A 21,437-nucleotide genomic window follows, 5' to 3' on the forward strand; every position below is an offset into this window, starting at 1 on the left:
AAATTACATGTCATCTGCCATTTAGATGCCCAGTCTCTCAGTCTCGTAAGGTCCTCTTATAATTTTTCACAATCCTCCTGTGATTTAACGACTTTGAATAACTTTGCGTCATCAGCAAATTTAATTACCTCACTAGTTACTCCCATCTCTAGGTCATTTATAAATATGTTAAAAAGCAGCGGCCTCAGCACAGACTCCTGGGGAACCCCACTAACCACCCTTCTCCAATGAGAATAATGACCATTTAACCCTACTCTCTGTTTTCTATCTTTTAACCAGTTTTTAATCCACAACAGAACACTACCTCCTATCCCATGACTGTCCAATTTCCTCTGGAGTCTTTCATGAAGTACTTTGTCAAACACCTTCTGAAAATCCAGATACACAATATCAACCGGCTCACCTTTATCCACATGTTTGTTCACCCCTTCAAAGAAATGTAATAGATTGGTGAGGCAAGATTTCCCTTCACTAAATCCATGTTGACTTGCAAGCTTATTTTCGAAAGAGAAGTGCGCCTATCTTTCGACACAAATCAGGAGATGGGCATCCTTCTCTCAGGGTAAGCTCTTTGAGCAGGGACTGTCTCTCTTTGTTAAATTGTACAGAGCTGCGTAACCCTAGTAGCACTCTAGAAATGTTAAGTAGTAGTAGTAGGGTTGCCCAAATCAGCATAATCGAAAGCCGATTTTGGCCGTCCCCAACTGCTTCCTGATGCGGAGACGACCAAAGTTCCCGGGGGGCGTGTCTGAAGCGTAGAGAAGGCGGGACTGGGGCGTGCTTAACACATGGACGTCCTCGAGCGATAATGGAAAAAAGAAGGGCGTCCCTGACGAGCACTTGGTCGACTTTACTTGGTCCATTTTTTCTAACGACCAAGTCTCAAAAAGGTGCACGAACTGACCAGATGACCATCGGAGGGAATCGGGGTTGACCTCCCCTGACTCCCCCAGTGGTGACTAACCCCCTCCCACCCTGAAAAAACACAACTTTAAAAACTTTTTTGCCAGCCTGAAATGTCATACTCAGGTCCATCACAGCAGTATGCAGGTCCCTGAAAAGGGAGCTATGTGTCTCTCAGCGGAGGCGTGGACGTCCTTCTTTCAAACATTTTGGACATCCTGAACTGCCCCCCTCCACAGGAACGGCCAAATTTCAAGGGAGTGGAGGAGTGGCCTAGTGGTTAGAGCACTGGTCTTGCAATCCAGAGGTCGCTGGTTCAAATCCCACTGCTACTACTTGTGATCCAAAATCCAAATAAATAAAGGGGGTGTCGGAAGCATAGCAGGCATGGACATCCTTCTCACAGAAACATCCACATTTTGGACGCCTTCAACTGCTGTTGCATGGACAGAGGCATAGCGAAGGACGTCCTCAACTGCCGTTGCAGGGACAGAGGCATAGCGAAAGACGTCCTTCACCAAAACAAAAAAAACCAAACTCGTCCCTGACGAGCACTTGGACGTTTTCACCTGGACTTGTATTTTTCTAAGGTTGTAGACGGCTATTATACATGCAGCTTGTCTGCATGTATGCAACAGTCTTTGGCATGCGCAGAGCAGCCACGCATAATGCTTGGCTGCTCTGCACTGTTCCCCTCCTTAGGAAGGAAATCGTGTGCAAATGAGCTAACAGTGAGAAGCTCATTTGCATGAGATTTCCTTCATAAATGTCCGTTCCTTTCCGAATCGCTAAGGGATAGGTAAGGGAAGGGCTTTTTCCATTCAGTTAGTGCATCAGTTAGTCCACTGCAATGCCCCCTAGGGTGCCCAGTTGTGTCCTGGCATGTCAGGGGGACCATTGCACTACGAATGCTTGCTCCTCCCACGACCAAATGACTTGGATTTGGTCGTTTTTGAGATGGGCATCCTTTCCATTATCGCCGAAAACCGGGGACGACCATCTCTAAGGTCGACCTAAATGTGGAGATTTGGGCATCCCTGACTGTATTATCGAAACGAAATATGGACACTCATCTTGTTTCGATAATACGGGTTTCCCTGACGTCCTGCGAGGATGCCCTCAGGAAAACTTGGGTGCCCCTTTCAATTATGCCCCTCTTTGTCTCATTAATCCATGCTTTGGAATATGCTCTGTAATTTTGTTCTTTATAATAGTCTCTACCATTTTGCCCGGCACCAACGTCAGACTCACCGGTCTATAATTTCCTGGATCTCCTCTGTAACCTTTTTTAAAAATCGGCGTTACATTGGCCACCCTCCAATTGTCCGGTACCACACTTGATTTTAAGGATAAATTACATATTACTAACAATAGTTCTGCAAGCTCATTTTTCAGTTCTATCAGTACTCTGGGATGAATAGCATCCGGTCCAGCAGATTTGCTATTTTTCAGTTTGTAGAACTGCCCCATTACATCCTCCAGGTTTACAGAGAATTCATTAAGTTTCTCCGACTCGTTAGCTTTGAATATCATTTCCGGCACTGGTAAAAGGAATCCTCCTCAGAAGGAAGGGATCCCCAGAAGCTTAGCCGGTGGTGGGAGGCAGGGCTGGTGGTTGGGAGGTGGGGATAGTGCTGGGCACACTTATACGGTCTGTGCCAGAGCCGGTGGTAGGAGGCGGGGCAGACTTATACGGTCTGTGCCCTGAAAAAGACAGGTACAAATCAAGGTAAGGTATACACAAAAAATGGCACATTTGAGTTTATCTTGTTGGGCAGACTGGGTGGACCGTGCAGGTCTTTTTCTGCCGTCATCTACTATGTTACTATGGTATCCCACCCAAATCTTCCTCAGTGAAGACCGAAGCAAAGAATTCATTTGATCTCTCCGCTACAGTTTTGTCTTCCCTGATCGCCCCTTTTACTCCTCTGTCATCTAGCGGTCCAACCGATTCTTTTGCTGGCTTCCTGCTTTTAATATACCTAAAAATGTTTTTACTATCGGGCTTATTTTTGAAAGAGAAGGGTGCCCATCTTCCGACACAAATCGGGAGATGGGCATCCTTCTCTCAGGGTCGCCCAAATCGGCATAATTGAAAGCCGATTTTGGGCATCCTCAACTGCTTCCCGTCGCGGGGTTGACCAAAGTTCATAGCAAAGGCGGGACTGGGGCTTGATTAGGAGATGGGCATCCTAGAGGTTCTGGATTTGAGTTTTCTACCTAAACTAGATCCTACAGTACCTGCTAGACTCTATCTGTTAATGCTGTGGTACAAAGTTTTTAAAACTAAGTGGAAAAGACTGGAGATTACTTGATAAAATTTGCTTTTTATATTTTTATTTTGCCTATCACTAACCTACAATTCCTCCTTTAAACCCCAATCTTTAAATTCCCAAAGCAAAATAGTGTTCACTTACCAGAGAAATGTCCTCTTCTCTCGTAACTTCTCAGAAAGGAAGTTCAGTGGGACCTTTCCTCTTTATGTAGTTTTGAATCTAAGGGGCCTTTTTTTAAAGACTCTTTTTTTTAGCTGACTCAGCAACCTAGGCAAGTATTCTACTTCCCCACACCTTAGTTAACACTCAATTGAGGTCGCTGGATGTGCTACCTCTCCAGCAGCCAAGGAACAGAAAATAACTGCCATTTAGAAAAGAGTTTTTGGCAGTTTAGTTTCTACCACTAGAAAAGGTTTCAGTTTAAAACTATGGGGAAAATGACTATTTCTAGAGAAAAGTTTGGTTTAAAACTAGGGGAAAGGGGTTGTACACTATGGCAACTAGTTATTAATGTTTGCTTTTCGCTCTCTCTCTTTTTATTCCCCCCCTTAATACTAAACTAGATCCTGCAGTGCCTGCTAGATTCTGTTAATGCTGTGGTACAAAGTTTTTAAAACTAAGTGGAAAAGACTATGGAGATTAGTTGATAAAATTTGCTTTTTATATTTTTATTTTGCCTATCACTAACCTACAATTCATCCTTTAAACCCCAATCTTTAAGTTCCCAAAGCACAAAGCAAAATAGTGTTCATTTACCATAGAAATGTCCTCTTCTCTCGGAACTTCTCAGAAGATGTAAGATATCTACTTATACCAGAAATAGTTTTCAGAGTGATGATGCAGAGGAACTAAAAGAAATCTCAGTGAACCTGAAAGACGTACCAAGCCGAACTGACAAATTGAAGAGTAGCAAATCACCTGTAATGGATTGGCATGCACCTTAGGGTACTGAAAGAACTCAAACATGAAATTGCTGATCTTCTGTTAGTGATCTGTAACCTGTTGTTAACATCTTCCATAGTTTCTGAAGATTGTAGGATGGCCAATGTAATGCTGATTTTTAAAAAGGTTTCCAGGGGTTATCTTGGAAATTACAATCCAGTAAGCCTGACTTCAGTGCCAGGTAAAATAGTGGAAACTATTATAAACAATAAAATTACAGAGCACATAGATAGACATGGTTTGATGGGACAGAGTCAGGATGGGTTCCAGCCAAGGGAAATCTTACCTCACCAATTTGCTTCATTTCTTTGAAGGCGTGAAAAAAACGTGTGGATAAATGTGAGCCGGTTGATGTAGTGTATCTAGATTTTCAGAAAGCTTTTGACAAGAGTTCTTCATGAGACTCCTGAGAAAATTAAAGAGTCATAAGATAGGAGGCAATGTTCTGTTGTGGATTAGGAACTGGTTACTGGACAGAAAACAGAGAGTAGGGTTGAATGGCCATTTTTCTCAATGGAGGAGGGTGAATAGTGGAGTGCCATAGGGATCTGTACTGGGACCGGTGCTATTTAATATATTTATAAATGACCTGGAAATCAGAATAGCAAGTGATGTAATTAAATTTGCAGATGACACAAAACTATTTAAAAAGTTGTTAAAATACATGCAGCCTGTGAAAACCTGCAGGAAGACCTTCGGTAATTGGAAGACTGGTCATCCAAAATGGCAGATGAAATTTAATGTGGACAAATTCAAAGTAATGCACATTGGGAAGAATAATCCAAAGGATAAGTCACCTGAAGCTAGGGTCTGCCCTGGGAGTCAGCATCCAAGAAAAAGATCTAGGTGTCGTTGTAAAAAATATGCTGAAATCTTCTGCCCTGTGTGCAGCGGTGGCCAAAAAAGCAAACAGGATGCTAAGAATTATTAGGAAAGGGATGGTAAAAGACCAAGAATACTATAATGCCTCTGTATTGCTCCATGGTGCAACCTCACCTTGAGTACTGTGCTCAATTCTGGTCACTGTATCTCATAAAAGATATAGCGGAATTAGAAAAGGTTCAAAGAAGAAGAGTGACCAAAATGATAAAGGGGGGGGCGGACTCCTCTCATATCAGGAAATGCTAAAGAGGTTAGGGCTCCACAGCCTGCAAAAGGATGGCTGAGGAGAGATACGATTGAGGTCTACAAAATCCTGAGTGGTATACTGTAGAATGAGTAGAAGTGAATTAAGTACGAAGACTACGGGACATTCAAAGAAGTTACATGGAAATACTTTTAAAACAAACAGGAAGAAATATTTTTCCACTCATTGCCGAGGAATGTGGTAACAGTGGTTAGCATATCTGGGTTTAAAAAAATGCTTGGACAAGTTCCTGGAGGAAAAGTCCATAGTCTGCTATTGAGACAAACATGGGAAAACCACTGCTTTCCTTGGGATTGGTAGCATGAAATGTTGCTATTTGGATTTCTGCCAAGTACTTGTGACCTGGATTGGCCACTGTTGGAAACAGGATACTGGTCTAGATGGACCATTGGTCTGATCCAGTATGGCTATTCTTATGTACTTTCTTAGCCAGACATCTGCAGAAGATCATACAAGGCATCCACCAGGCAGGCTAACTCAGCTTCCAAAGAGGGAAGAAAATTTGAAGAAGACTCCAAGGTGGAGACTTGTTCAACCCAGGAGAGGCATGCTCTCGCTGCATAGGAACCATAGACTGTGGCCTAGAAACTCAAAACTGCCACTTCAAAGGAAAGTTTTCAAAAGACTAGTTTGCGGTCAGTGAACATCTCTCAACAGGAATACTAGTTTTCTTAGTAAATGCTACAAAAGTAATTCAAAAGCTAAACCAGCAACAGTTTTTTTTAAACAACATAAAAAAGTCACCCCCCCATTTTTTTTTTTAAGATTTCAGGCAGAGCACGTTATAAAAACTAGAAAATTACTTTGGTTTGAAATAAAGCCCATATGTATAAATTTCCTTGCAACATTTGGTTGGGTTGGAAGAGTAAAAATAAAACCTCGTACCAACAAATAATTCCTGATAAAAAGCACTCAACGGCACTTAAGATCTACAATTTATTTATTTATTTTTTTAGAAGTCATCTGCTTCTGAGATAAAATATGCTATTACAGATTTTGGTCTGCTGAATTCAAATATGACAAAATAGCTGATTGACTACTGTTTCCAAAATATTTATTACATTTTAAAGATATGCATACTATACTGTTTAGATACTATAGTTTTTAATAAAAAAAATTGTAAACCTAGGTCTTTTCTTCTGTGTATGGTTGCTTTACATGATATTTCTTTTTTATGTAAAAAGCTTTAAAAATCAGCAAAGATATTATATAAATAAAATGTATTATGAAAGAAAAGACAAAAATCTGCTGTACATAAATATATATGTATATTATAATTTTATCCTTATTCAGTGTTTACTCAGCTCTACTTCTCTTTTCTCTTGTCAATGTCCGGCAACAGTCTACATTGATGGGCTCCATTTACCCTGACAGCATTACACAATTCCTGCAATGTCCTGGTGAAATCACTCACTGTGCTCATCGTTCCCTGATCCCTAATTAGGTGGAGAAAAAAATCAAGATGAGTGCACAAGAAATGTATCTTCAGTGACATGCTGCAACCAAGACTTTTGTAACTTATGTTCTTAGCCAGCATCTGCAGAAGATCATATAAGACATCCACTAGCTGGCTGGCTTTCTATGCCATATTTTCTTTACTACATAGTGTAAAATCAAATACATTATCTTGAAGATGACAATTTTGAGGACCCACAAAAGACACCTTCCTTTATCGTAGCTTTACTTAACCTGGGAAATTTTCCATGGGGGTACTTGAAGCTGCTTTGTCTTGTCCATAGCCTTGACATAATTCTTCATTAGACCCTAACAAAAGTTTTGATTCAACAGTTTTCCTTCCAGGTTCCAATGATTGGCTGGGTGGCCAGTCTCTCTTGATGTAGTGGGAATCTCTTGCACAATTATCTTTTCAAAGAGAAACCAGCAGTACAGTGTGTAATGAAGTTTTCAAACCAAGCAAGAGAGCAACCACCTCCTTCAAGTTACCACAAAGCTGCCACTGATGCCGGTTATAGTTAATGCACCTCAAAAGTTGTTTGTGCTGTCGTAGGCTTCCTATAAAGTGCATGACCAACTGGAATTGATGGAAGAACATTGCCATTGTGCAGCAAAACAGCTTTAAGACTCGTCCTCAATGAACTGATGAACAGTCTTCATTCATCTGAAACATCTGCAATGCTGAGAGCTACCACCAGTCCATCGATGATGTTGCAAGCTACTAGATAACCTTCCACGAACAGGACAAGATCTTTTTTGTGAACATATAAACCCTAATATCACCTGCCAGGAGATTTCACTGCTCTTGTCTACAGCATAACAGATCTGCCTTTCTTTTAGGTAGTTCCAAATCCCTGACAAGATTGTTCAGTTCACCTTGTGTTATGAGCTATGGGTTCATATGACGAAGATGGGAGGAAATCTGCATCATGTGACATTGATGGTTCAGGACAAGAAAATTCATCCCTTTCTTGTCAGAATCAAGTGAGAATGATGCTGGTGTATCAGGAAATTGCAATCCTTCTCTGTGGGGTACTGGGCATATAGATGGAATGCTTGGATACTGCAGTGCACAGTCCAGTTTTTCTTCTTTGCCAAAACATTTTTCAACTGGAGGCACTATGCAAAACTTATTGCTGACATATCTGTCTGCTCTGTCCAAATCATTAGAACTGCAAAAGGCATAGAATTCCTTTGCCTATTCAACCACTGGAAGATTTGTTGCTCAAGTGTTACAGCATATTTGCAGGGTCCATCTCCAATTCTGCAGCCAAAATAAAGATGGTAGGCTTTCTTAACTACAGACGTTACACTCTGCTTTTATGATGCAAAAGTTTCTTCACCGCAAATATAACAAAAGTGATCTGCATTATTCAAACAAATATGGGGCATCTCCAGCTAAAATCAAACACTGACAAGTGAGAGAGTACGGCACTATCTATCTCTGGAGCTCATATAAAGCAATTTGTTCAGAAGTGATATAAGGTGAGATACAGTTGCATCATCTCTGACTTCTATGAATAACACAATGCAATTCATATCACATACAACGCAATGTCACATTCAGATTACATAATCAATTTACTTAAAAAGTAGATAGTCCAAAACCAGAGATTTCTTCACAGATACAAATATGTATTTTAGTCACTTCCAGTTTAGTTCACAATTTTTATTAATTTTTTGTAGAAATTACAAACACATACGAAAAAGGAGAAACAAAGAACCATACAACAAATGTCCAATTTGGAACAGTAATAGTAGTCGCACATGAATGTTGCCATTAATCCATAATGAAATATATTCACAGAAGTAGTACTTAGAATACAAGCTAAAATTAAAGTAAATAAATAATGTAAACATAGTCCCTAGGGAAAACAATGAATTCTTGAAAAGGAGCCCTTAATGTTCTATTTTTCTCAGATGCAATTCGTTCATATTTTGCAGTTAGGCAAATAATGTTCCACCATTGGATGTATTCCAATTCAGAAAAGTCTTTCCAGTGTTGTAGTTATCAGTTTAACAGCAATAAGTATTAGAATATGAAAGAGTTTAGATTTATCATCATTTAAATATATAGAGAGGCCATGTGCCCCTAACAAAAGGATGTTTTAACTTATGTTCTCAGAGATCTGCAGTATCTGACATATGGTCCTCCATACAGTATCCCAGTAACGCCTCAGATGTATGCAATCAAATATTACATGTTTCAGAGAGCCTTTGGAAAAGTGGCATGACCAACACTGCTTATCATCAGATTTGCTTATTTTTAGCAATTTTGGTAGGGGTCCAGTGTGCCCTGTGAAAGAAAAGTATACAGATTATATGATAGCAGCATATCTTGTTGATTTGAGTATGTTGGACCATAACATTTTCCACTGGTCTGAGGAGATTGATTGGTTCAAGTCTCTTGCCCACGCCTCTTCTGTGTTAGAGAACAAAGTGTATTTCCAGTTTTGAAAAGTTTATACTAGTTGGAGGCTGGTTTGGGATTAGCATGAATGGAGGACACAATGCCTATGAACTTGGTTCCTCAGATGTTATAGCAGAAATATTTAACTTTGATGATATGCAATGTTTGAGTTGCACCAACGGAAATGTTGGTGTGGTGGAAGATGAAACTTTGTGCACAAAGTGTTGAAAAGAACCCAGGTAGAGTTTTCAAGTAGCTGGTTAACAGACACAATACCTAGCTTTTGCCAGGAGGGACAGCTTATGAATTTGCCATTTATTTGAAACATGTGGTTGCTCCACAGATGTATGTGATTAGTGGAGGACCTGGAAATTTTTACATATTGGTTAAATTCACAGAATATATTCTGAGTAGATTGTAATATCCGGTTGGTTAACCTCTTTTCAAAAGTAGAAGCTGAAAGCAAGTATAGAGGTGTATCAGACCATCTTGCAGATTTGAACTACTGAGGATTGTTCTATAATTGTAATCCAAGCAGCTGATTAGTGAAGTATGAAGGCAGAGTCGTAGCCTTAAAAGCTGGGGAAATTAACTCCACCATGAGAATGAGGTGATTTCAGGCTTTTCAAGGCTATGTGCGGTGTTTTGTTGGCCCACAAAAATGCAGATATTTTATCAATAGTTTTGTAAGTACAAGGGTGAAGAGCTACAGGAAGCATACAAAGAGGCCCTTCTACAAAGATAATAAAAAGATAATTAAAGATAATACAGTCCATGAATTTTGCTGTAACAAAGAAGTTAGGTTGAGTCTGAAAGGTAAGCCTTCTTGAACAGGGTGGTCTTCAGTAATTTCCTGAAATTTAGATGGTTCTGAATTGATCTTAAGATTTTGGGTAGTACAGTCCATAGCTGTGTGCCTATGAAGGAGAAGCTGGATGCATAGGTAGATTTGTATTTAAGGCCGTGGCAATCTGGATAATGTAAATTTAGGAAGGATCGGGAAAAGCAGGAACTGGGTAATTAAAGAGCGAGGTTATCACAAGTACTAATGCTGTCTTGAAGGCCACACAGAACTCAACTGTGAGCCTGTCTGGGCCAGGGGCCTCTTTTTATTTTGCCATGTCACTCAAAATTAGTTCAACCTCTTGGGGCGTAATAGGTTTAGCTAATGCAGTGGTATCAGAAGGGTCAAGAGTTGGATGTGGGGTTATCACTTAGTATCGAGGTATTGCTGGGTAATGAATTCACCTTAGAAGAGTATAATGTGTTACAAAACAAGCAAAAGCATTTTGCTATATCAGGGGCATTTGTAATCAGAATGTTATAGTTATCTAATACGGCAGATATTTGTCTTTTTTTCAGTGTGAGCTTTCAAATACTTAGCTAGTAAATGCCCACTTTGTTTTGTTCTCTGAGTAATATTGTGCAGCTTGCATAAAATTTGCACTATTAGCTCTTTTGCTTAATAAGTTGTTATAGGCAAATCTATTTTTATTTAAACTGTACAATAATTGTAGATCAGATAGGTTAGGCTGATGTGATGCTTACAACAATTTAATGATAACTTCATATTCGGTGATTTCTTTCGTATTCTTTTTTTAAGAGAAGCCAGTATAAATTAATTACCCCTCTACTGTAGGCTTTGAATGTATCCCAAAGGGTAATCCAATTTGTATCATTCAAAGTGTTAAATTTAAAGAATTCACTTATAAATGACTATCAGAGGTGGGAAATTATGATTATCTAGCAACGAGGCACTGAATCTCCAAGATGTATTATGTGAGAAGGGGAAGGTTCCAGCTAATGACAATTAAGCATGATCTGAGAGACATTTAACCCCAATTTCAGACTTAAATGTCTTATTCAATAAAGAATTTCTGATGAGAAAAAAAATCTATCCGAGAATAAATGTGGAGAAAACAAGTGTATTTAGACTGTTCTGTGGTGGACTCTCCAGATGCCAATTAAAGAGAATTGAGTCAGGGAAGATTTTGTGCTTCTAAAAGGGAAAAATAATTTTCTGTGCATGTTAGGATTAAGGACCAAGTTAAAATCACCACTTAATATACACTGAGATTGCCCTTCTTGTGCAATCAAGTCTGCTATCTACATAATGAAATCTGGATTATCTGAATTGGGAGCATAAATGTTAATCTTTTCAAGAAGGCATACAATAAACATGTATCTTAAATACTAAATAATAACACTATACACGATTTATACATAACCGAAATCTTTTCACATAAGGATCAAGCACTACCACTTTAACCTTATGTCGAATAGGGTCTCTCTATAGTCGATGATGTAACGTATGTTACAATCCAATTTATTACTTAGAAACCTTCATGTAATACCTTAATGTATTCTTCTTAACCATGACTGTATGCACATGGTATATATATATTCCATGATCTGGTGTATATATATATATATATATATATATATATATATATATATACACACACACACACACTGTATTTATAGCATGATCTGTACTATCCATGTTATGTTCCATGTATGTCCCATTATATACTTCTTACCATGTATGTTCTGGTATATATATATACACAATATTTATACCATGATCCGTACCATCTATGTTATGTTCCATGTCTGTTCCATTATATACTTCTTATCATGTTTGTTCGCACATTAATGCAAGACCATTTGTAACTCTGTTACCCAGAAATACATCCGCCACAACGGCAAATGTAAGCCACATTGAGCCTGCAAATCAGTGGGAAAATGTGGGATACAAATGCTACAAATAAATAAATGTAAATGGAGAGCCGTTCATTTCTCTGTTTACTTTAATCCATCTTCCAACTGTATCAGCTACCTGAGAGATGACAACTATGTCTGCTCTTTTCCTGATTAGTATGGCAACCCCATTTTTTCCCATCTGCTGGGGAAAAGAAAATGGGGTGAGAACAGTTGGTTTGTAGTTTGATAGATTCCAACTGGGATAAATGTATCTCATGAAAATAAATGACAACAGGGGAATCTTTGGAGAGGCGTATAAGCATTTTTTTTCTCAATGGGTTTATTAAAGCCCTTCAAGTTAAGGGAGATTACTTGCAAACTCTTATGGTATCTGTAAAACGAGATTCATAATACTGGATATGATTGCATGTATCAAGCTGTTAATGGCATTTAATGTACCATAAGCAAAATATAGGTGTATATATTGGCAACATTCATGTACTAAAAACAGATTATGCTAGAAAAAAATTGCACAACAATTCAACAAGAGCACAAAGAAAGCAATAGGATACTGAGGTAGACGATTACAACTATACCACCACTGACTCTAATGTAGTTAGAGTTTAACAAAAGGAGATGCACTATTAAGGCATCAAAACATTGATCACTAAACAAGTACAAACATTATTAAACTTACAATTAGAGATAACCAAACAGTTCTACAAGGATTCAAAATCATGTGTACTAGCTAATTAGGTATAAGTTTTTCTTTGCTAAAAAGCAACAAATGGGTGCACCCTAAACCTAATCAGGAACATAATGGTAAGGGCTGGCTGGATGGGTTCACATCAGGCTCTGTAACTTAGATTAAATAATTACATTTTCTGCCTATTTACAACCCAACCTTTTATTGACTGCTGCTCAGTCTGCTTTCAGGCACCAGTCCTCAATCTTACTTTGAACTTCTTCCATTTATTTTGAATGGAGAAAGGAGATTTTATCTTCCCTTCACATTGCAAATAACTCTTCTCATGACCTCTGATTGGAGCTGGATCCTTATTTTTATCTAACCCTTCTTGACAATGAAGAAAAAGCCTACAGCAATCTGCATCAATTGGACCATCAACTAGACCATCCAAGGATATCAGAACCAGAAACGCTAAAATTCATACCTGCAATCCATGAGTCAAAACTTTAGTTTAACTTTATAATCTATTTCTAAAACTCTGAATCTGTTAGATTCCTTAAAACTAAAGGCAAATATCATCAATCCCCTCTACAAAGAAATTCACACAGAGTGCTAAGTGTACAGCCATTTGCTTTCCCCTGTTGTTAGAAGCCTTTGACCTCACAGGCCTGGTCTGAATTTACAACTTTTTTTTAAATTATTTATCATTTTTAATCAAATTAAACAAATTATTAAATTTGAACAGGTAATACAGACAAGAAAAATTTTTGAAGAACATTATTTTCTCCCATAAAGGGAGCAAAATTAACAAAGAGGAAAAAACGTTTTACTCTTCTTTAGACCACAATATAGAGGGGGAGGTCTAACTCTTTCAGAATATTTAAAGCCTTAACCCTGCATTTGCCAACTAGTAAGATCGTGAATGCCACAGAGTGATCAGTAGTGCCATCCAGTGAAATTCTGCCTACCTAGTTTCTGACACAAAAAATGTGCACTGGGCCCAAACATCATGCAAGTATCCTAGTGGTGTGTGGGAGAGGAAACCATAACCCCCATAAATCAACCTTAGGCTGGTGATCATGGGAGACTTCAATCTACATATCAAAACCCCAGATACCACCACAGCTGCCTTCTTGGACACGATGACAGCACTAGGATTTACATAGGTGATCAATTCTCCAACCCACGAAAAGGGTCACATACTAGACATGGCATTCTACAAAGGGGTGGATATCCCAGAATTCTGGGATAACAGTATTGAAATAACACCCCTATCATGGTCAAACCATTTTCTAATTAAATTCTCCTTAAGTGACCACCTAAAACAAATGGCACCTCTCAGAGTTTGGAAGACAATCAGAGACAAAAAAAAAAGCTGACCACTGAGAATTTCCTAGAGGCATTGGATTATCCACATGTGGATGAAAAGACAGCAGCAACATCAGAACAAGTTGACATCTGGAATACACACTTAACCAAGACCTTAGAGAAAACAGCACCACTAAAAAAGGTCTTATGCCCCACTCACAAACACTCACCTTTGTTTTCTCCAGAACTTCGGATCCTTAAACGTGAAGGATGAAAACTGGAAAGGAGATGGCGCAAATCTCACCTGGATGAAGACAGACTAAACTGTAGGAAGCACATGGCAAAGTACCGCCAAGCCTTAACAGCAACCAAAAAACAGTACTTCTCGCAATGATTTGCAAAGGCTGCTAATTCAACCAGTTGTTCAATATAGTAAACAGCCTACTGCAGCCCCCACAACAGAACCAGCCTGCTCAGTCTGAACTGAACTGATTTTGCTGCATACTTTGCCAACAAAATTAAAAGTCTCCACCAGGATTCACATGCAATTCCACCCAGTCCCCAACCAGTCACCCAGGGGTGCACAAATTCGCCCCCTCCTGACAGAAACAGATGGGACACTTAACTCAATGAATTGTGAACACCTCTCTTTCTAATGGGCAGCTAACAACAGCATTAAAAAGGGCAGTGGTCCGCCCTCTGCTGAAGAAAAACAACCTTGACCAGGACAAAATTGAAAATTACAGGCCAGTTTCCAACATCCCATTTCTAGGGAAACTCATAGAACAGTCTGTGTTCAACTTAATGACTGGTTAGAAAAGAGAAACTGCCTAGATCAATGTCAATTTGGTTTCAGACCTGGTTATGGTACAGAAACGGTCCTTATCTCTCTACTAGATGATCTTCACAGAAACCAAGACAAGGGATTCGCCTCAATGTTAGTACTGCTTGACTTCTCAGCAGCTTTTGACACCGTGGATCATGATATCATGCTAGCACGACTGACAGAAACAGGTATCAATGGAACAGTACTTGCTTGTTTCAGATCCTACCTATCAGACAGGCAACAATCCATAATGTTTGGCAGCAACTCATCACCACCATGGACACTGACCTGCGGAGTACCACAAGGATCTATACTGTCACCTATTCTGTTCAATATCTACCTCAAGCCACTAGCTGAGCTGATTCGGTCAATGAACACTCAGTTCTGCATCTATGCGGATGATGTGCAGCTACTCATACCCATTGAACCTGACTTACCTACAGCCTTGAATAGACTGATCACTTGTCTAACATCAATTCAAGAATGGGCTAAACACAACAAACTTTGCCTGAACCCAAGTAAAACCGAGCTTCTCTGGGTCCCTAACACAAGTGGATACATACCTGACATCAAAATCCCTTTTGGGAAGTACGAACTCCCCCTCAAATCACAAGTCAGGAACCTTGGAATACAGTTAGATTCAACACTTACTCTGATTCCCCAAATCCAAGCAACCTTCAAGAGCTGCTTCTACTATTTGCGACAGCTAAGCTGCCTTTCTCCTTACATCGAGAAGGTAAATCTTATCCCAGTTGTACATGCCATGATAACATCAAGACTGGAATACTGCAATGCACTATACAATGGTCTGACTACAAAGGGCCTGCACCAGCTCCAGTTGATTCAGAATGCAGCAGCAAGACTCACAGAAGGTTGCAAGCGACGTATCACACCATTTTTGCAAAAACTTCATTGGCTACCAGTACAATACAGGGCTAAATTTAAAACTTTATGTCTGATCTTCAAGGCCCTGAAAGGAAATGGCCCCAAGTACCTGAAAAATAGGATGATCCGCCACACACCACCAAGGACACTAAGCTCCTCCAAAGGATTTTCACTAACCACACCTTCTCCAAAACACATTACAGGATGTGATACCCGCAAGCGAGCCTTCACCGGAATAGCCCCCACACTCTGGAATGCACTGCCTGAAAGGCTAAGCTTAGCACAAGACTATCTCTACTTCAGGAAGCAGGTGAAAGCTTGGTTCTTCAACCAGGCCTTTAATGGAAGAAGTAACTAACTCATTAGTCTCACACACACACAAGGAGTAACTCAGGCTGCATATACTGCAGCAGGACATGTTTATCCACTCCTACCCAAGGTGAGATAATATTTACCCATTTCTCGGACCTCATGTGCAACTTTCTTTAAATCAATCAGTCACCTTACTTTTTAACTCTTCCTACTTTTTTACCCATCTATATGTTACATCTTTGCTTTACCCTTTGCTATCAATTATAACGTTCTATTACATATTGTGTTGACATTGTAAATAGTATACCATGCCATGCTTTGTATTGTTTTTGAATATTTTTACTGCTGTAATTGTCTATTGCTCATGTTTGATCTATTCTTACTGTACACCGCCTTGAATGAATTCCTTTAAAAAAAAAAGCAGTAAATAAATCCAAATAAATAAATAAATTTCCCTCAAAATGGGCCTCCAAAATGAAACCCAATATGTGGGACACAAGTACAGTAGCATCCTCAGAATCTAAAAAATGCAGGTCAACCTTTCCATTTTCACGAGGTTCAAAGGCCATGCAAAATGTAGCTGTTCTAAAGAAATGATGATTTCTTCCTTGCACTATGCCCTTTTTAGTTAGGAAAGCTCCATAGGCATCCTCGTTAAAAAGAGAATTTGGGGTTTTGGAAACTTTGGGTGATTGCTACAAATTGTTTTAGTTATTTGTCTTTGTACACCACCTTGCTGCTGGAATTTGAAAGGTGATTAATCAAATCTATTAAGGCTCTTAAAACCCAGGATGCTAAACAGGAACAAGAACTGGATCTGCATCATGCAATATAGAGGTTTTACAGTGAGAACAAGGTATGTACTAGGTGAGTGAGGGCCTGATGCACAAAATTTACTGGGCCAGCAACGTGGGTTTTTAACCAGTTCCAGCCAGTCTTGTGATCATGGTATTCAAGGAGACATACACAAAGAGGATCTGCAGGCTTTCTGTCCATGGTAGCAGATTATGTTAATGATATGTAAATGTATTAACAGTAGCTGATTGATACGTAAATGTGCATTCCGTGGGATGCACAACTGTTTGCAGCAATGAACAGAAGGGATCGTCTTCCTTTAGTAAGAGGAATTTTATGGGAGGTCTGGAACAGACGTAGTGTAGCTTCTAAGCGGAGAAGTCTGCTGCAGGCATTGTGGAGCCAATAACTGTGGTTAAAAGTTATCCACTCCTGGCATACAAGCCAACATCACTGTCATAGGTGTTACTGCAGCTCTCCGGCGCCTCCAGCAGAGGACAGGTGCCAGCATGCGACGAGTTGTTCCCACTCTGCAAGCTGGTGATGTTGTTCTGGGCACACGCATAGCAGCCACACTTACCGACTGACTACTATGCACAGTTACCTGGCGATTTCCATACCGAGCAGCATGGTCTGTGCAGCTTGGTCTGTGCAGCTCATTTGCATGCAACTTCATTTGGGAATCGATCGCTATTTCCACCTCAATAATTTTTACCAAGGTGGAAATAGTGAGCGGTTGTTAACGGGGACTTTGTGCATTAGCCCCTGAGGCAGGAAGCCAGAAGAAGCTGTTGTCCCTACTTCATACCTCTGATTGGTCCTAGGCAGCAAAATGAGCCAATCAGCAGCCAGAGGCGGGCAAATACTCAGGGGGGAAGAAATGTAGAGAAGAAGGCAGAAGAATGCATGAGTCTGCGAACTGCCCAAGAGGGAGCAGGGATGAAGAAAGATGAAATCTGTGCAGCCCAGGATCTCCTCTCCTCTGTTTCAACCTCCCAAACAAGTGAGCCGACAACCATCTATGGAATCCACTTAAAGTAGCAATTTAACTTAAATGAATAAAAGTTAGTTATGTTTTACCATTATGATACAGATGCATCTCAGAATTGGAAAGCATTATACATTACTTTGAACACAACAATTAATTTAGAACTATTACAGTTTTTTTCATTGTATTTTCAAAATGCTCTTTTTCAGGATAAATGAAATGGCTTACCTCATCGTAGTAAAACCTTAAGTCTGCTCTTTTCGAACGTAAATCCCACTGAACAACAGTCCCACTTTCATAACCTATGAGTAGCTGAAAGAAAGAAAATATGAGTGTGTTTCTTAGCTTGTTTGGTAATGAAAATGTTATAAAATGGGGTCCGATATTCAGCTGGACCGGCTGGAAAATAATATAAAGGGCCAGCACTTTACTTTATACATATATTCAACAGTGCTTTCAGCTGATGTAGTGCTACTGAATATACATTTAAAGAGCAGCTGACAGCAGCCTTTATCCAATGAACGTATGCCTGCAATTGCGATGGTCCAACTTAAATGGAAAACTTAACTGGAGGGGGCTGAATTGTGTCACTCTCCAGATAAGAATATAAGAAAAGCCAGAGTCTGACCAAAGTCCATCAAGCACAATATTCTCTCTCCGACAGTGGCCAGTCCAGGTCACAAGTACCTGACATTATTCCTCACAGCTCATGAAAAAAAAACATCCACCATGTAGTAAACCTTTTGTTGTTGTTTTGTTTGTTTGTTTTTAGACTTTTCCTTCAGGAATTTTTCCAAACCTCTTTTGAATCATACAAGAGTCATCACCTAGACCACATCCTTAGGCAACAGAATCCACAGTTTAATTCTGCATGCATGAAAAAATATCTACAATTTATTTTCAATCTGCTTGTCATTAGTTTCATAGAGTGTCTTCTTGTTTTTGTGTTTGAAGGATTAAGCAAACATTCCCTATTTAAACAATTCATCCCATTTTATAAACTTCTAACCCCCTCTCAGACATTTGTTCTTCAAGCTAAAAAGCCCTAACCTGTTTAGCCTTTCTTCATAACAGATGTGTTCCATCTCCTTTATCATTTTTAGAGCTCTTCTCTGAACTTGCTGAGGTTCCACTATATCCTTTTTGAGATGGGGTTGATGAAAACGACATATGGGGATGGGGGGCAATTCTGTAACAGGGTGCCTAGATACAGGTGGCATCTATTTTATACAAGAAAGCAAGCATATACTTTCCTTTCTAGAAGACTAGCTTAACAGGTAAAATACACACACAAACACAAAACTGGTGTAAGTGCTCATGCCTAAATGCCAGAAATATACACATAAGTTGAACCCAGCCCATGCTATGCCCAGACTCTGACATGTGCTATGTAACCCCCCTGTTTACTAAGTGGCTATGGTGCGCTAATGCTGACATAGTCCATTCACTTTGAATGGTCTGTGTCGGCATTGCCGTGTGGCTTAGTAAACTAGGGAGTAAAATAGCACATATTTACAGAATACTGTTTAGACGGAATTTTGGCATTTACATGCATTTAACACATTTGTACCCCACATTTTCCCACCAATCTGCAGGCTCAATGTGGCTAACATCAAACCGTAAAGGCAGTCGCCAATCTGGTAACTAAACAAATAACACAGTGTAGAGGACAGGGGGATAAAAAAAAAAACGGTATAAAAGGCAAAAGGTGAAAGGGTAAAAGTGGTCAATACGGTCCATTAATTTGCTGTGTTGCAGAATATAGGGACTTATGTTGGATCCTTGGGGTAGTTCTTTCTGAATACACTGGTCTTGAGTGATTTCATGAAATTAAGATGATTGTGGATTGTTTTCACAGCTTTTGGCAGTGCATTCCATAGTTGTGTACACACATGATTATATGCCATTATTCTAATCACTATATGTACAATCAGTAAGTAAATGTTGGCACACATTCCACAGAATTACTTCCCACACTTAAGATAGGGTTACATCATGGACCTAAACAGACATAATGATATTCTCAGCTTTTCTCTATTACTTTTCAAATAATCCTTAACATTCTATTTGCTTTTTTGGCAGCTGTGGCACACAGGGATAAAAATTTCAATATACTGTCTGCAATAACTCTAGGATCTTTCTCTTGGCTGCTGACTCCTAACTCTAATTCCAACTACAGGTACAAAATGCTAGGTTCTTTTTCCCCCTATGTGTTTCACTTTCCACTTGTCCACATTAAATTTCATCCGCCACTTAGAGGCCCATTCTAACCTCAAAAGAACCTGCAAATATTCACAATCATGTCCCATTTTAATGGCTGAATAATTTTCTATCATCTCCAACTATGGTCACCTCACTTATCACTCCTATCTCCAATTCAATTATGAATATATTAACCCTTTAGTGTCCAATGTTCCCGTAATAAGCCATATGAGAACAGATTGATGGGAACATTGGACACTAAAGGGTTTTTAAACAGCACGAGTTCCAGTATAGACCCTCGGAACATTCCACTACTGACCCTTTTCCATGTGGATAATTGACTACTTAATCCTACGTTTCTAGCCAGTTTCCAATATACAAAAGGGCCCTGACTCCTTATCTAACGATCCTAAGGCAGCAGTTTCCAAACTTAGTCCTGGCAGCACCCCAGCCAGTCAGGTTTTCAGGATATCCACAATGAATTCATACAAAATCCCTTATGACTAATACAGTAATTTAACAATATATAATAATACATTCACAATTTACCTTCCACTGTTTAAAAACACAATCTTTATTATACAATATAATCCCAAACAGTTTAAAACTGCACCTAATTAAACCATAACTACCCATATGGTTGGTAATTTTGCTTTTAAAATAGCTTCAATCATTCTTTCCAACATCAGCATCAAGACCACTGGTCTTCAATTTCCCATACCACCTTTTGAACCCTTTCCGAAAACTGACGTTACATTGGCCACCAACCAATTCACAGGTATAATGACCATTTTAAATGATAGGTACACAAGCCAATCTTAAACCTGTGACCTAATAGCTATACAAAAACTGCCAAATCAACGACCACTAGAAGAGAGGAGTATAAGTGGTTGGCGATTCCCTTCTGAGGGGTATGGAGGTAGCCATCTGTGGACCACAAGTCATTCTAGGTAGTGTGCTATCTGCCCGATGTCAAGATTTGAGACATTACAGAGCTTTTCCAGTCTCATCAAGCCTATTAGCTGATGCCACTCAACCGTGTCGGCAAACATGAGACCATTAAATGTATCATAAGTAACTTCATAACTTTGAGATGGTAAAGCAGATAGGTGGGCACAGGTGGTGTTCTCGTTAATCATGCCTGTTGAGGGTAGCGCAGATAGTGTCAGAGTTTCAGCTTCCTAAATCATAGGATGATTTTTCAAGAGCTACTGATCAAAGATGGTGTCCATTTATCAAAGAAGGGACAAAATCTTTTTCCCAGCAGATTGGCTAATATATTGAAGAAGGCTTTGAACTAAAATCATTGGAGATGGGTGAACAAAGCCCTTTTCTTATCTAAAACATTAAATATCTTTATAGAAATGGGAAAATAAAGTACAACATCAGGAAAGCTCTGTTTACTAATGCCTGTAGCATGGGAAATAAGGTTCTGGATCTAGAGGTCATAAAGAAGAGGCTTACTTAGCCAGATGTGGTTCACGGAGAACCATGACTGGGATATATTTATACCAGGCTATAACCTATTCAGGAAGGACAGCACAGGAAGAAAGGGAGGAAGAGTGATATTATATTTTAAACAAGATTAAAATGACAG

At 39.4% G+C, this 21,437-nt stretch overlaps 1 protein-coding gene across 2 annotated transcripts in view; it reads right to left on the reverse strand.

Annotated features, from left to right (window-relative positions):
* Positions 1 to 21,437, reverse strand: part of STXBP5L (syntaxin binding protein 5 like) — a 663,841-nt gene that overhangs the window by 487,821 nt on the left and 154,583 nt on the right. For both annotated transcript variants that reach the window (XM_030203985.1, XM_030203984.1), the window contains exon 7: positions 17,867 to 17,950. In XM_030203985.1, the coding sequence (XP_030059845.1) occupies positions 17,867 to 17,950 (84 nt within the window). The remainder of the gene's footprint in view (positions 1 to 17,866; positions 17,951 to 21,437) is intronic.

Source organism: Microcaecilia unicolor, chromosome 5 (assembly GCF_901765095.1).
Source record: "Microcaecilia unicolor chromosome 5, aMicUni1.1, whole genome shotgun sequence".
Lineage (NCBI taxonomy): Eukaryota > Metazoa > Chordata > Amphibia > Gymnophiona > Siphonopidae > Microcaecilia > Microcaecilia unicolor.